This window comes from Odocoileus virginianus, chromosome 23, assembly GCF_023699985.2.
Source record: "Odocoileus virginianus isolate 20LAN1187 ecotype Illinois chromosome 23, Ovbor_1.2, whole genome shotgun sequence".
Classification (NCBI taxonomy): domain Eukaryota; kingdom Metazoa; phylum Chordata; class Mammalia; order Artiodactyla; family Cervidae; genus Odocoileus; species Odocoileus virginianus.
This window is the reverse complement of record NC_069696.1, coordinates 1,311,917-1,327,472: the sequence shown is the minus strand read 5'-3', so window position 1 is coordinate 1,327,472 and position 15,556 is coordinate 1,311,917. Positions and strand designations below refer to the sequence as shown.

The following is a 15,556-nucleotide window of genomic DNA, read 5'->3' as shown; positions in this document are numbered from 1 at the left end:
GCAGTAAACCAGAGACAGCGCTCGGAACTGGACCAGAGCAGAGGGCATCCCAGCGGATCCCGCTGGCTGCCCTGCAGGGGCAGCAGACGGGGAGGACACTCACCACAGAAGCTGGGCTCCCGCCACCCGACGTGCACGCCCCTCCGGGCGCAGGCCGCTGCGTAGCTGGCCACCGCGTCGCACAGGCAGTCTCTGCCGTCCGAGCAGGCACACACGTCGTAGCGGCAGTTGCGCAGGTAAGGCAGCGGGCCCACGGCGCTGTGGCAGGCCTCGAACTTGGGGGACGTCAGGATCGCGCAGGCCTGGTCTGCGAACTTGGCTGTGGGGAAGGGAGGGGCATGTCCGGGACCGCGCACGGGCGTGCGCACCCGGACCCCAAGACCAAAATCCCCGACCTCGCCCCCCTCGGCAGAACCAACAGCAAAAACAGTGTCTCTCCGGTCTGGGAACCATGGCGATTTTTCTTCTGCAGCCCATATTCTTTCCTGATTGGCTTCAATACACAATCAACTGCATTTCCCAGGGAGAAAACTGTTCCCTGATGAGTTGAGAAAGAGGGCGCGGTTGATGTAGGCCCCAGATGCTGAGGCAGACCAATCTGTGGATGGCCGCCCCTGCATCTATCTTCCCGTAATGTAAGTGCTGCTCAGACAGAGTGAGAAGGTCCAGGGGAAGAACTGTGGACTATTCTTTTCTTTCCCAAGGTGTGGCCCACGGAGGGTACTCGATAAAGAGACTTTGAAGAATAAATGATCCAGATAATCAAATGCTGAGGATGAAAAGGAAGACCCACCGGCTCCAACCCCCACACCGTGGGCGAACCGTCCAGGAAACACACTGGAACAAGGGGGTTCCCAAGGATTTGGGGGCACCCTCCCCCACGGTGGGCACCCCATCCCTGGAATGCACTGGAACTCGGGGATCTCGGGGCTCACGTACTCAGGCGCGGGTTGAGGCTGCAGGGGTCACTGGGCTGCTCCTGCAAGTCCTCGCAGTCTGCGCGCAACTTCCAGGAGTTTCCGAAGTGCTCCACCAGGGGCTCGACCAGGCCCGCGGGCGTCAGGAAGTCGTCCCTCTGGTTGCCGTTGTAATTCCCGCACAGCCCGCACGTCCTCCCCGCGTAGACCGGGGACAGCTGCGGGGGACAGACCACGTGGAGCAGCCGCCACAGCGGCCACAGCTTGCCTGCCCTCAGGAGATGGTTTTCATCAAAGAAAGTTCCCCGGGAGCGGGGAATAAATATGAATTTAATACATCACAGCTAAGCTCTGGGCTACAAAAGAAACTAAAAACCCGAAGAGTGGTATCTGTTAACCAGTTACCAGTAGTTCATCTCGCTCTTAAATCTTTAGAATCAAAGACCTGTCCTCTAGGAAGCAATTCAGAGATGATCCCCTCACTTAAAGAGCAGACACTGAGACCCAGAGAGGGATAGCAACTCACCTGAGGTCACAGAGCTGGGCCCAGCAATGGGCGGAGCTCTGCCACCCTGGCCATCAGAGGACATGGCCGGGGAAACACAGTGCAAAGCTAGCCCCCCTTTCTTGCACACTTATCTCTGTCACACACATGGGAGAAGCAGGCTGAGCGTTTATGGCCCAAGTTTTCTCAGAACATACACTGCATGACCAAAAATAAATACTCCTTCCTAGTGTCTAGATTTTGACTCAGTCAGTGGGTATCTTTGAGGAAAAAAGGCCATGAATCCAAGAGGACCCCATGGGTTTCAGTCATGATCCAAAGAGGTGGGCGGTGGGGATCAGTGAGGACCCAGGGGTGACCAGCAAGGGGATCAGGAGGGGTGCAGGCCACTGGCATGTGCTCATTCTCCATGCTTCTAAGCCTGGGGTGCACATTCAGGGCTGACATGGGGGTCCATGGTACAGCTGGAGTCATCTGCCCATCTCTTTTGGGGGGGATCTTAGTTCAAACTGGAGCAGAGGCCTGGACCCCCTTGTGGCCCTGACCCCTGCTCTGCAATTTGCCTGAATGCTAAGTCGCTTCAGTCAGTTGTGTCTGCCTCTTTGCAACTCCATGGACTGTAGCCCGCCAGGCTCCTCTGTCCATGGGACTCTTCAGGCAAGAATACTGGCGAGAGCTGCCATGCCCTCCTCCAGGGGACCTTCCCGACCCAGGGATCAAACCCGAGTCTCTTACGTCTCCTGCAATGGCAGGCAGGTTCTTTACCACCAAAGCCGCCTGGGAAGCCCCAGAGTTCAGTTGTGGCTTCGGGACCTCCTGTGTTCTGACACCCGGACAGGCCGGCTCTGCAGGGTCATCTCTTGGAGCCCCTTCCAGCTTCCAGCTCCAGCTCGACAAGACTCAGGATGAACAGTCTCGTGAGGGTTTCGGACCCGTACGTATGTACAATGGACCCAAGTTAATATCATTCATAAAAAGGAAGATGGAATAGCGTTTCCTTGCTTGCTTGGCAAACAGCAAGTGTTGGCACGTCAGGCCCCGCCCTTGCCTGAGCTCCCACTGAACATGTCAGTCCTCCCCACCTGGCTCGCCCCTGCTGTATCTCTCCCCCCCCGGATGTATCACCTCCTAACACGAGACACAGCTTCCTTGGTTCTGCTTAACGTCCGTTGGCCTCCAATAGAATTTAAACTAAACGAAGCCGGGATGCGGGTCTGTTCTGTGTCACTGCTGTAACCTCGGCGGTGCGCGCGGTGAGTGAGTGGCTGGACAGTGTCTGGGCGGATTTGTGAGTGAGCCAGGCGCTCCTCTGGACGCCAGCCCTGGCGAAGCTGGGGAGGCGCCCGTCCCCTCGCCCACATCCCAGCACCGCCTCTTTTCCCTCCTGGTTCTCAGGCCCCGAGGCCTCAAGCTCCCCCTGTTCACCCACCAAGCCTGCCTTCTCCACCACCCCCTGCTCTCTATGACTGCCTCCTTCCGTCCCTGGGACTTGTCTCGGAGGCTGGCTCAGCTAAGGGTTAGGAGGGTGGACGTGTCTGTGGAAGCCAGGCCTACACTGTCCAGGATCGGGGACCTGGGGAGAATGCGCCAGGTATTTGCTGTTTGGAATAAACCTTAGGGGCACTTCTGACCAAGTGAAAACTGTCAGCACCCTTTCTCCTCTGCTCTAAGGCCGCCTCACAGCCGGCACGACCCCATTTCCTGGACGGCGGGATTCATACCTCACCCAGGGAGCCACTGGCAGCTTCTCTTTCACCCCACCTCATCCCACTGCCTTGGTGGGGAGCGGGGGTCCCCAACTGCCACCAGCCGGTGTCCTCCACTAGGCGGTCCCCACAGACCCGGGGTCAGCATGGGAACGCGCCCCCTCACACACACCAAAACACCTAGGACATTCCCCAGGCCCCAGGGTCCCCGGCCCTGTAGTCTTGACCAGTGAAGGCCTCTTCTCTTTAGTCAAACCCACCAAGCCTGGCCCCAGAGATAACCCTGCACCCCCTCCCCACAGAAGCAAGTCTGCCTTCTCACCTCAGAGGAGACAGAAGATGGAGGAGTTTGAGGGGAGGAGGTCAGCCGCCCAAGACAAGACGCCATGGGCCTGCTGAAGCGGGGTGATGGGGTGCCTCACAGATCAAGAGCACCCTCCCCGTGCGGAGGGAGGTGCCTGAGAAAGTGGGGGAGCTAATGGGGGCGCCTCCCTTGATGACTGGGGTGTGGGAGACCTGAGTTCTGCTCACTCTGTAACCAAATGACTGTGAGTCACTGTCCTGCTCCAGAAATGGGGGTAACTTTATTTCCAACTGTACCAGAGGAGTTGATAAGGTCTCCAAGATTTTCCTGTTCTTTTTCTTTTTTAAGTTGTTGGGTGAAGGCAACTTTTATTTTCTATTTATTTCTCTATGTGTGAGATGTCACTCGATCATACCCGACTCTTGGTGACCCCATAGACTGTAGCCCACCAGGCTCCTCTGTCCATGAGATTCTCCAGGCAAGAATACTGGAGTGGGTTGCCATTTCCTCCTCCAGGGGACCTTCCTGACCCAGGATCGAACCACGCCTCTTGAGTCTCCTGCCCTGGCAGGCAGATTCTTTACCACTGAGCCACCATGGAAGCCCTTTACTGATTTATTATTTATTTATTCGGCTGCTCCAGGTCTTATTTGTAGCATGTGGGATCTAGTTCCCTAACCAGGGATTGAACCTGGGCCTCCTGTATTGGGAGCACAGAGTTTTAGCCATGGGACCACCAGGGAAGTCTCAAGATTTTCATGCTCTATAGTCTGTGGCCATAGCTTTATTTTTTTATAAAAGAAAAAAGTGTTGATTTGGAGCTCTCTCAGGGACTTGAAGAAGAAGAATATGACATTACAAGGATGGAGGGCGCCAGGATGTCCTCAGGGACACCCCAGATGCCCATCACGGGGTCATACCAAGGCCTGGGGAACATTGGCCCCCCAGACGCCAAAGGGGACCCTCCAGGGATTTTAATATATCCGGGGCAAGGGTTCTCAAAGTGTGGTCTTGGGACCTGTGGGACGGGGTGGTCTTGGAGGCCCTTTCAAGAGGTCCATGCGGCCACAACTATTTTCCCATGACTTTTTCCCTCTCGTTCTCTGTGAGTGTGCAGTGGAGTTTTTCAGGGCCTACGTGGTACGTAACACTGCAGAAGTCAACAGGATTCCAACTATCTTCTGTCAAGACAGCCATTAAAGAAATGTGCAGACACATAAAACATTGGTATTCTCTCTCCTTAACTTTGTTTTGGAAAACAGATTTCTTAATCTTTACATTAATATGTAGTGACTTCACTATTGGTATTTTTTAACGAACTAACAAAGGTCTCTGATTTAATTCTAATCTGGTAAATATCACTAGATAAGTGAAAGTGTTAACTGTTCAGTCGTGTCTGACTCTGTGACCCCATGGACTGCAGTTCACCAGGCTCCTCTATCCACGGGATTCTCCAGGCAAGAATACTGAAGTGGGTTGTCATTTCCTTCTCCAGGGGATCTTCCCAAACCAGGGATCGAACCCAGGTCTCTCACATTACAGGCCAGTTCTTTACTTTGTAAGCCACCAGGGAAGCGATAGAATACATCAATAGATACAATCCCCATAGAAGATCTCAGCACCTTCGGTATAATTTAAGAGTGCAAAGGCATCTAAAGACGTCAAAGTGAGAAGCACTGGTCTAGTGGTGGTGACCCTGCCCAGGGAGCTGATCAGGGTGTGCAGTCCTGGGCACGTCTCCTGGTCCCCATGAGTCTTGCTTGCTTTGTTTCTGAAAAGGCAGTGACAGTACCTTATGGGGAAATTTTCAGAGGAAAACAAGGATCTGGAAGCCAGCCCTGTGAATTATACGGATCCCTATCCAAGAGTGAATCTAAGAACACAGACAGCAGTTGGAAGTGACTCCCAGGCTGCCAAGCCCCTGGATGGGGGTGAGGGGGTTTGGATCTGGCAGCTCCCAGAATATTCCTTCACAGGTAGTGGGTACATGACCCAGGTCTTCGCTGTGAGTCCCACAGCAGGCACCCCCGGGAACACCCTCTGATCACAGGCCTTGTTGCAGTTACGAGCCTTAGCAGTAAACTGGCTGCCCACACTCCCCCAAAACCCAGCCCTGCAGGAGCCCAGCAAGGCTGGAAACCCTCGGAGGACCAGAGCCCTGCACCCAGGAACTCCCGGGGTGGACAAGGGGCACCCAGACAGCAGTCACCAGCCTCTCATACACAGAGAGGCCTGTTCCTCGCTCTGGGGGCTCAGGGCGGGTTGGGGGAGAAAGGAATTCCCCTCCCGCCCTCGAGCTCTCTCATCAGACCACAACAGCGGCTTTGTGCAGTCCGGTTGCCAGGAGGGCGCCTACCTTCAGCAGCAGCCTCCCGCGGCCGTCCCAGTCTATCTGCAGGTCCTCCCCAAAGCTGAGAAGCAGAGAGGCGGTCACAGTGTGCTGGATGCGGAGGTCACCTGGAACCAAGCGAGGTCGGGTTTCAGGTTTAGGATACGGACAGGGCAGAGGGCCGCAGGCCGATGGGTTGTAGGGAGAGGTGGGGTATGTCACAAAGAACTGTGGCAATGAAAGCAGTGAATTAGGGGGCAGCTGGGGGATGGCCATGAGGCTGACAGAGGGTCTCAGAGGAAAGGTGGATCAGGGTGGGTGTAGTGCAAACTGGGCTCCAGAAGAAGGTGCCTCCGCATCGCTCAGGTAGCCTGCCATTCCCCACACTGCCACAAGGGGGAGGTAGAGACTCTTTAGTTTATGCACGTCCCCTGAGCGGGGATGGGTTTTCCATTGAACCGCTAACCCCTTGAGCATTTCCGGGACTGTGGCACATGCTTCCAGGCTAAGTGACCCACTCCTCACGGCTGAGCAATGCCGTGTGCAAATCCAAAACTGCAGTTTTCTCTGGGGACAACATAGAAGGCGCACCTCTTGTCCTGGGGAACATAGCATCTCATGGGAGACACACAGCATTAATCACACATGGACAAGCTGTGGGCCCAAGTTCACCCACTGTGTGCAATATGGGGAGGGGAGGGGTACGGAAGCCCCTTTGTGAGTGAAGGTTGGAATCATGCTGTGCGTAATGGTACACTGCCGCCTGGCAGTCACTGAGCAGGGAGCTTTTCCCAGAGGTCACGGGGTCACCTGGCTTTGCCCCAAGATGTCTTGGGGTCTGACCCATCAGCAGACACCCCACCCTCAGTTAGCTCATCTTCCTTCTCCAGGAAGCCTTCCTTTCTTGCAGCATAAATTCAGGACACCAGCTTGTCCAACAATTGCACTCCTTCACATTCTCACAGAAGAGGCGACAGTGAGGGGTGGGGGCGCCGAGAGCGAGCTGGGTGGGGGGTTCCGGGGGAGGAGGGCGCCCACCTTGCAGGAGGGGAATCTGGACGTCCTGGCCGTCCAGGGCGACGCCGCCCCCGTGTTTCAGCTTCAGGAGGCCGTGGTGCGGGCTGGGCAGGCGGACGGTGACGGAGCGGGTGCAGACCGCATCAGGGTCATCGGCACACTGCCAGGAGGGGCGTGCAGAGGAGCATCACCACCACCCCCAGCCCAGCCCCCAACCCATTCACTCAGGGAAAAACCCCAGCCAGGCAGCCTCAGCTTCGCTCACTCGGAACCACTCCCTCCTCAAGACTCTAGGTCCTGCTTGTCCTTGTTCCTTGGGCCTGTTGTCCCAAAGGGAATCGGGGACCTGGATCCCCAAGGAGCCCGGGGCACCCCGTCTGTCCTCCCCTTTGCTGGGTGGTCCAGAAGAAAGAAGTACACGTGGGGTCTCCTTGGCCCTCATCCCCGTGGGCATCCCCGGGCTGCCTGGCGGGCTCACCTGGACAGTCTCTATGACGACAGAGAAGGAGTGGTCCTGGCAGTCCTGGGCCAGCAGGTACTGGCAGACCCCACTGAAGGTGAAGTGCCTGTCGTCAAAGCTCTTGAAGTGGGATTGTCCTGTGATAAGACACTCTCCTGGGGAGACAGGGGGGAGGGGAGAGTGGGTGTCCCAGAGGGTTCCCTGGGGAAACAGGGGGGAAGAGAGAGAGGGTGTCCTAGTGGGTCCCCTGGGGGGTGTCCCAGTGGGGGGCACTTCCTGGGTTTCTCCACATCATGGTCTAGAAAGGAGCCCCACAGGAGGACTCTACTCAGGCCCCACTCCTCTGGCCCTGGGAGGTCAAGGCCCAGTGGGTCAGTCCTGAGCCTCAGGGAGTGAAGTCACACCCAGGGACTGAAGTCACACCCAGAGAGTCACACCCAGGGGCTGGGCTGCGGGGGGTGGTGATGCTGGGGGTGGGGCTGGGTCAGAAGCCAGGGTTAGTTCCAGCTCTGGGCTCTTGGCTCACTGTGGCTTCCAGCCCTCCCCGCCGCCTCCCTGGGTTCTGCTCTGCTGGGGTCAGAGACTTTCTCTGATCCCAGCATCATCATCATCATCGTCATCACCGTCATCACAGGGCCTCCCCCTCACCAGAAGAGTCCCTGAGGGCAAGAGGGCAGAAAGCCAGCCTAGAGCAGTAATGGGGCCAGCAGTCCAGGGGCCAGGATGCTGTCCTTACCCCCTGCCCAGCTGAGGGGCAGCTCTCAGGCCTCCTCTTGGGAAAACCCCTGCTAGGACTTCAGCGGGGCCAGTGGGGGCCCAGGGCACCATCTGCCCACTATCTCACCACTGCCTGAGCCAGCTCCCCAGCCAGGCTGACACAGCTGGGGGTGGCCACGAGGACTTCCCAGCATCACCCTGCAGCCCCAGCCCTCGACTTGCCCCAGATCCAACCACTACTCTGTCCTCCCCAGGCCCCAGAGCAGCCCATGGTGCAGGCCAATGCACCCTGGACCACAGCCCACCTGTGTGGGGGAGGGGGCTCTGCCATCATCTTCAGTGATGCCCGCTGGCCCCGCCCCACTCAGGGCAACCCCATCTTGGGGCCCACAATGGCCCCATTGAAGCCCAAGCGGTATCTGGAGTCCTTCCCAGCCCCCGTCTCCGCATCCCCTCTCCACCTTCTCCTCTACAGAGAAATAACCAGACACATGCCATGGCTGTTCTTCCCGGCCCCATCAACCCCAGCCTGCAAACAGCAAAGACTCATTCGCCATGGCACGGATCTGCTCTGCACCCCAGTTTCCCCCTAAGTGGGCCCTACAGCCAGTTCCATCTCCAGGGGATGATGCTGGGCCCTTTCACACAGTCAGGAATCCCCAAAGGCCTACGGCGGTGGGGGGAGGAAGGGTTGCAGCTGCCCACCTGTTAAAGCCCAGGCTTGTCAGCCCCTGACTACTACCTCATCCCTATATCTGCACTGAAACGTGCAGCGGGCATGGGCGGGACCCCAACTTGGGGTCCAGGTGTGGCCCCGCCCTTGGCAGTCAGGGGGAGGGCAAGTAGCCCTCAAACCTCCATTAAAACCCTTAAACAGGGACTTCCCTGGTGGTCCTGTGGCTAAAATTCCACTCTCCCAGTGCAGGGGGCCCGGGTTCCATTCCTGGTCGGGGAACTAGATCCCGCATGCCACAACTAAGACCCAGCACAGCCAAATAAATAAATATTTTTAAAAAACCATAAACAACAGAGGTGGGAGGGCTTCCGGATTGGTGAGCTTATCTACACTCAGAAGGCGGTGATCCCTGTTCCACGGGGAAAGAAGCTCTGGGCTCAGGACCCTTCCAGAGCTTGCCCTGAGTTCCTCTTCATCAAGCATTTGTATCCTTCATATTTTTTTGTAATAAGCCGGTAATAGTAAGTGTAGTGTTTGCCCAAGTTCTGTGAGCCATTCTAGCAGTTACCACGGCTGGCATCAGAAGTAGGGGCGCTTGGCCGCAGACCTTCACCTCCGGGATCTGCACTAACCCCAGGTAGTCAGGCTCAGAAATGCAGTGAAGTGTAGGGCACCCAGGTGGTGTCCAGTAAGTCAGAGAACTGGCTGTTGTGGGGAAAACACAAACACACGGTGCCAGAAGTGTGAGTAGGAACAGGTCATGACTTCCCACTGCACTGCCCCCCAAGAAGGGCACGAATAAGGGGTCACTCTTTGTGGAAGTCAGAGCACAAGACGCAATGATTAGGCGTAAGGGTGGGTAAGGGTCACCCTGGCTGATTGCAGCCAAGCTGGAATTCCAAATCCACAGGTGTCACGAGAAAGCCTTTTTTAAAAAGATACTTGTTTATTTGGCTTCATTGAGTCTTAGCTGCGGTGTGTGGCCTTAGTTGCTCCGAGGCATGTGGGATCTAACTTCCTAGACCAGGGATCAAACACACATCCCCTGCATTGCAAGGCAGATTCCTAACCACCAGGTAAGTCCCGCAAAAGCCTTTCTGAAAGGGAATTTTCAGATGCTGTCATCATTCTACAAAGTGACACAGCCCTGTGTATCACAGGTCTTGACTCTGTCACAGGGAAATGGGTGGGAATGCTTCCCCCAGCCTCTCTCTGTTTTCTCAAGAGCACTCTTATCTGAGTAAGAAATTGGACTTGCCTTATCTCTGACAATGCCCGGGAAAAGAAGGGTCAATGAGAGAATCCGCAAACATTCAAAAGCAAAACCTTGGGGCCTGACTCTACTCCTCCGATCTGATTTCCTGCTCTGACCTCCCCTGATGGGCGTCCTGAAGTTTCCTGGGAATCAGAAGTCTGAATATTGTGAGGGATGGGGCTGCCGCACAGGAAACCCAGGAACACAGCCATGCTGGGGAGCCATGAGCCCAGGGGGGCTGGAGGAGGAGCAGAAAGGATGAGCTGCACAGTGACGCTCACCCAAGCCCTGCCCACAGGTCCCTGAGAAGACCAAGTTCTGCCAAGAGGACGCTTAACATTCCCAGCCACTTGGTCAGCAAAAGGCATCCAGACAAGCCACTCGCCACCACTGGACGCAGCAGGTGGGCAATAAAGGTTTGGGTCATCTCCTGCAACTTCCAATTAGCTTGATTTCATAGGGATCCAGGACACGTGTGTATGTGTGTGTGTATGTGTGTGTTAGTCACTCTGTCATGTCTGACTCTGTGTGACCCCATGGACTATATCCCACCAGGCTCCTCTGTCCATGGAATTCTCCAGGCAAGATTACTAGAGGAGGTTGCCATTCCCTTCTCCAGGGATCTTCCCAATCCAGGGATTGAACCAGGGTCTCCTGCATTGCAGGCAAATTCATTACTGTCTGAGCTACTGGGGAAGCCAACTCATGTGGCAGGTACAAAATAGAGGTCAGGCAGTTGTGAGTTTGAGTTTGTGAGTTGTGTGTTTGTCTCTATCTTATAGCAGCTGTGTGACTCTGGGTGAGTTACTTAACCTCTCTGAACCCGTTTCCTCTTTTGTAAAATGAGAATAAATTGCACCTGCCTCATAATGAATAGAAAACATCATGTAACTGACTGAAAAGGGAGATGTGTCGGGAGGAGAGCCAGGGTCATGGTGGGGGCAGCTAGAGGGGAGGAGGCAGAGGGAGAGCTGAGTGGACAAAATTTGCCGTAGATGGGGTTGGGGCTAAACAGAGGAGAAAGTAAAAGGCAGAGATTGTATTGAAACTTTTCCTAAGTGGATTTTACAGGGTGGAGACAGGATAGAAGTCACTGGGTGGCCTGGTGTTTCTAGCTCTTGCAGTGCTATGCCCAGTCGCACAAGCATGTCTGACTCTTTGCGACCCCATGGACTGTAGCCCACCAGGCTCCTCTGTCCATGGGTTTCTCCAGGCAAGAATACTGGAGTGGGTTCCCATTTCCTCCTCCAGGGGATCTTCGCAACCCAGGGATCAAACCCAAGTCCCCTGCGGCTCCTGCATTGCAGGCAGATTCTTTACCACTGAGACACCTGGGAAGCCCTTGGATCCTGCCAAGGTCTTTGGCTCAGGCATTACGGAAAATTCCAGAAATTTCTCACTTCAACTTTAAAGAATTATCAAGCCCGTCTTCCTCTTAATTTTCCAAGGAATCTGCGTCATCTTTGTTTAGTCATCCATGACCTTGCAGGTTTCACAGCTCACGCAACCGTAATCCTCTGAGCAAACAGGTGACGGGAAGCAGGGTGAAAGCTTTGCCCAGTTGCAGCCTCACGTTTCACTGCTGGGGGCCTCTCCTGGCTGGCCGGAAAGGAGCAGTTTAGCACAGCTGGTTCTGCAGCTGTAAACGGGGGTTGCAACCAGCCTGCCTGTCCAGGTGAGGAGAGGCTGCCTGGTTACGCGGCCCTCCCTGTTTGGAAGGGAGGCTGCACCTCTCCACTGGGAGGAGGGCAGTGGGTGTGGGGGGACGCTCCCTACCTGGACAGTCCTCGTTGCTGCAGACCCACTGGCTGTTTCGGCAGATGCTGGTGGAGAGAGAAGAACGGGTTGTAGGTGGGTCTGCAGAGGCAGGCATCCATGAACGGATTTGGAGAGGGCACCACCACCCCACAGCCCCCCAGGAGGGGTATGAGAACAGAAAGGCACCCAAATCAGAGGGGGCTTCGGGAGGTGAAGGGGCTTCAGCCACAGAGGAATCATGTAGACAATGCTGAGATAAGGGAGCAAAGCCTGACAGACAGACAGAAGAAGGAAACCAAGGGAGTCCACCCAGGCATGGAGCAGTTGAATTTCTACCCTCTCAACACACCCACACACCCCACACACACACACACACACATGCACACATGTACACACATACACAATACATACATACACACACAAACATGCACAGACACAAACACATGTGCGCACACACATATATACACACAATACACACACATACACATATAAACACACATATACAAAATGCACACACATACACACACATATTGCTGGTGGAAGACCGAAAGGGTGGGCTCTGACGGGGTAACGCCCTGACCCGTGCTGGGCAGCCCTGGAGACTCCTGGAAGACAGCCCGGGAGGGAAAGGCAGCCAGGGACAAGGCCTTGAGGTGTTCCCCTCGCCTGTGTGCAGGGGGGGACACCCAGAGGGGCTTCTGGAAGAAATAGCTTGAGAGAAACAAAGGCAACAGGGAGAAAGAGTCGCTTATTAAAGCATGGGTGAGGGTGCGGCTAGACACGCTGTTTGCCCCTGGAGCGGCCTTCCCCCCAACCCTCCTCCTCCAGGCAGATCTGTATATAATCCTTGCTCCCCATCATCAACCTCCACAGCCTTTCCCAAACCACCTCCAGCCCAGGCCTGGTCCTGCTCCACCTGCTGGTGCCCCGAATGCCCCTGCTGGCCCAGCGGCCCCTCCCCAGCCCCTAGCAGCTCCCCAAACCTGCACGGCTCAGCCCCAGTTACCAGGTGTTGCAGTCTCGTGAGACGGAGGCGCCTGGAGGGTATGTCTTTCCAGCATGCACACAGGGGCACTCCGTACTTTCCACGCAGCGGCCTTCATCCAGGAGCTGTCCCTCTAGGTCAAGGGCAACAAGACAAAGACTCAGCCTCATCACCATCATGACCCATCTTGCAACCACAGAAGCCCATCTTGCAACCAAGAAGGTGGTCATCTGCTCAAGGCTTCTTGCAGAAAGCTCAAAGGACTCATTCTACGATGCTGATCTTTCAGTTTGCAAAGTGAGGGGTTGGTTAGGGGGCCGGGGGTGCTATTTATCTCCACTCTAGTGATGAAGCAATGGGGGAAAGTTTTGTTCAAGGTCTTCCAGAAAGGAAGCCATGAGTCTAGGCTGAAGGCTTCTCCCAGAAAGCTCAAAGAATTTCTCATCTATCTTGCACAGAGGTGGGGGAAGATTGTTCGTCTCCATGCTATCAGATGAAGACATGGAGGCAAATGTTTCATTCAAAGCCCTCCAGTAGGCAAGTCACGATGGAAACACACAGGACTCACTCTCAGTAATTAGCCAGGACTTTTCACCAAAGCTCACGAGGTCTCTCCTGGAAGAGACTCTTTTTCAGCTGAGCTCACATGGCCAACCCAGGACAGAGTTTAGACTGTCCTTCTCCCAGATCACTTCCTGATTCTTAACCCAGAAAACACTACAGGTCAGATAGAGTCACGAGCCACCCTCTCCCCTGAACAAAATCACTGTTGGAGCCCAGACCACCCTACTCCCCAGACAGACATGTGCTTTCGTGGATATGGTACAACAGGAAAACATAAATTAAAAATAAATGCCAGCTTAATTCTGGCCAGTCTGTACAAAGACTTTTTAAAAAGTAAATAAAGGTGAAGGAGTCTTTTGGTCCTAGAAAAGAGAACAGCAGTCTCAGAGGCCCCTTGCTGAATCATCTAACTTTGGAGAAAACAAAACAGAATTTTAGTTCCACCCTGATGCTCCAGGCCAGTTGCATCTATCTGGGACTTATCAACCCCTGTCCAGAAACCTTGCACCCCCTACACCTGCCCAGAAGACTTATCACCCCCTGCCCAACTACAAATGTCATCTCAACAAAAGAATACTCAAAATATCCTGCCTGATTGACATTTCCCTTATCGCTTCCACAAACCTTCTTATAAGTATGAAGCCTCCCTGATCCCTCTCGGCACTCAGCCTGGTCGTTAGGCCGACTGTCGCCCCTCCTTGCCTGAATAAAGGTAACCTACTTCTGTTGAGGTCGTCTTTCCTTTTCTGCCTCGCTGGAACTATGCCCTACATTCCTGGTGCCGAAACCGGGAGGGGGCGAGGCACTCGTTCTCACTCTCTCTCACTCTCCCTCCCTCTCATTGTTTTCCCCTTTCCCCCGGCAAACATCCTCCAAGCTAACTTTTCTGCCAGGGCTCTTAATTCCCCACCTCCCAGGCCTGGAGAGTGGAATGTCCACAGAGACGCCCTGGCACATCTGAGGAGATCCCCACGTCTCCCCAGAACCCCAGCCCAACTCTACGAGAGTTGTTCCAATGACAGGGCCCAGGTTCCAGCCCCCCAGCCTGTGTCCTGAACACGAGCTCAGAACTTAGGGTAGATGGGGCAGTGGCTGGAAAAAAGACCTCTTTTATAGTAGACACTGGAGCCACTTTACCTCTCTTAACTTCCTACTCTGGCCCAACTCAAGACTCAGATATCACAATCAAGGGGATCTCTGGAGTTCCCCTAAGGCCAAAAATTAGCCCTCCATTACTCTGTCAATTTGGAAAATCAACCCTTATACACTCATTCCTCATAATGCCTCAGCGCCCGATGGCACTCCTAGGGAGAGATTTGTTATCCAAATTGGGGGTCTTTATTACCATACCCCCCTCGATACAGTCTCTATATTCTGCGGGCAGATGGCACCTGGACAGTCCCTATCCCTCACCCCTGACCCTCCCTTGGATCTACCTGCCTTAGACCCCCAAATCTGGGATACTGATCACCCATCCATAGCCAAACATCATCCCCCAGTCCACATTATCCTAAAAGACCCCTCGACTATAATCACCCAACAACAGTACTCCCTCACCCCGGAGGCCCACAAGGGACTTAAGCCTATCATAGAACGTCTTCTTCAAGCCTCTATCCTAATTCCTACCCATTCACCACACAACACCCCTATTCTGGCAGTAAGAAAGGGACCAAACTCTTGGAGACTGGTCCAGGACCTGAGAAAAATCAATGAGGCTATTATGCCGACGTTCCCAGTAGTCCCTAACCCTTACACCCTTCTGTCTACCATACCCCCGACTGCAACCCACTTCACAGTATTAGATCTCAAAGATGCTTTTTTCACCATCCCCCTCCACCCCCCTCTCCCAACCCCTTTTCGCCTTCACCTGGCAAGACCCCGAGATTCACATTTCCCAACAGCTAACATGGACAGTTCTCCCCCAGGGGTTCAGAGACAGTCCCCACTTTTTTGGACAGGCTTTACAAAAGGACCTACAGACACTTGACCTAGCTCCGAGTCATCTCCTCCAATATGTAGATGACCTCCTCCTTTGTAGCTCAGCCCGAAAACTCTGCCTCCAACATACTGCCAAATTCTTGGGGCCCTGGGATCCTGGGGTTATCAGGTATCCCAATCTAAGGCCCAAATAGTCCAAATAAAAGTCACCTACCTGGGACTTTCCATATCCCATCAACAAAAAACTATTCCCCCAGATAGAATCCAGGCCTTAATTAACTGCCCACTTCCAAAAACAAAAAGGGAACTCCTTTCTATCCTTGGCCTCCTAAATTTTTTCCGTATCTGGATCCTCAACTTCTCCCTCATTGCAAAGCCACTCTATGAGGCAACTAAAGGATGTCTGGATGAGCCCCTCTTTAATC

At 54.6% G+C, this 15,556-nt stretch overlaps 1 protein-coding gene across 3 annotated transcripts in view; it reads right to left on the bottom strand.

Moving 5' to 3' along the window:
- VWF (von Willebrand factor) overlaps window positions 1-15,556 on the bottom strand; it is a 126,192-nt gene that overhangs the window by 75,873 nt on the left and 34,763 nt on the right. For all 3 annotated transcript variants that reach the window (XM_070453136.1, XM_070453135.1, XM_070453137.1), the window contains 7 exons: window positions 12,651-12,762; window positions 11,663-11,709; window positions 7,257-7,393; window positions 6,800-6,938; window positions 5,789-5,889; window positions 940-1,135; window positions 104-319 (listed from right to left, as the gene is read on the bottom strand). In XM_070453136.1, the coding sequence (XP_070309237.1) occupies window positions 104-319; window positions 940-1,135; window positions 5,789-5,889; window positions 6,800-6,938; window positions 7,257-7,393; window positions 11,663-11,709; window positions 12,651-12,762 (948 nt within the window). The remainder of the gene's footprint in view (window positions 1-103; window positions 320-939; window positions 1,136-5,788; window positions 5,890-6,799; window positions 6,939-7,256; window positions 7,394-11,662; window positions 11,710-12,650; window positions 12,763-15,556) is intronic.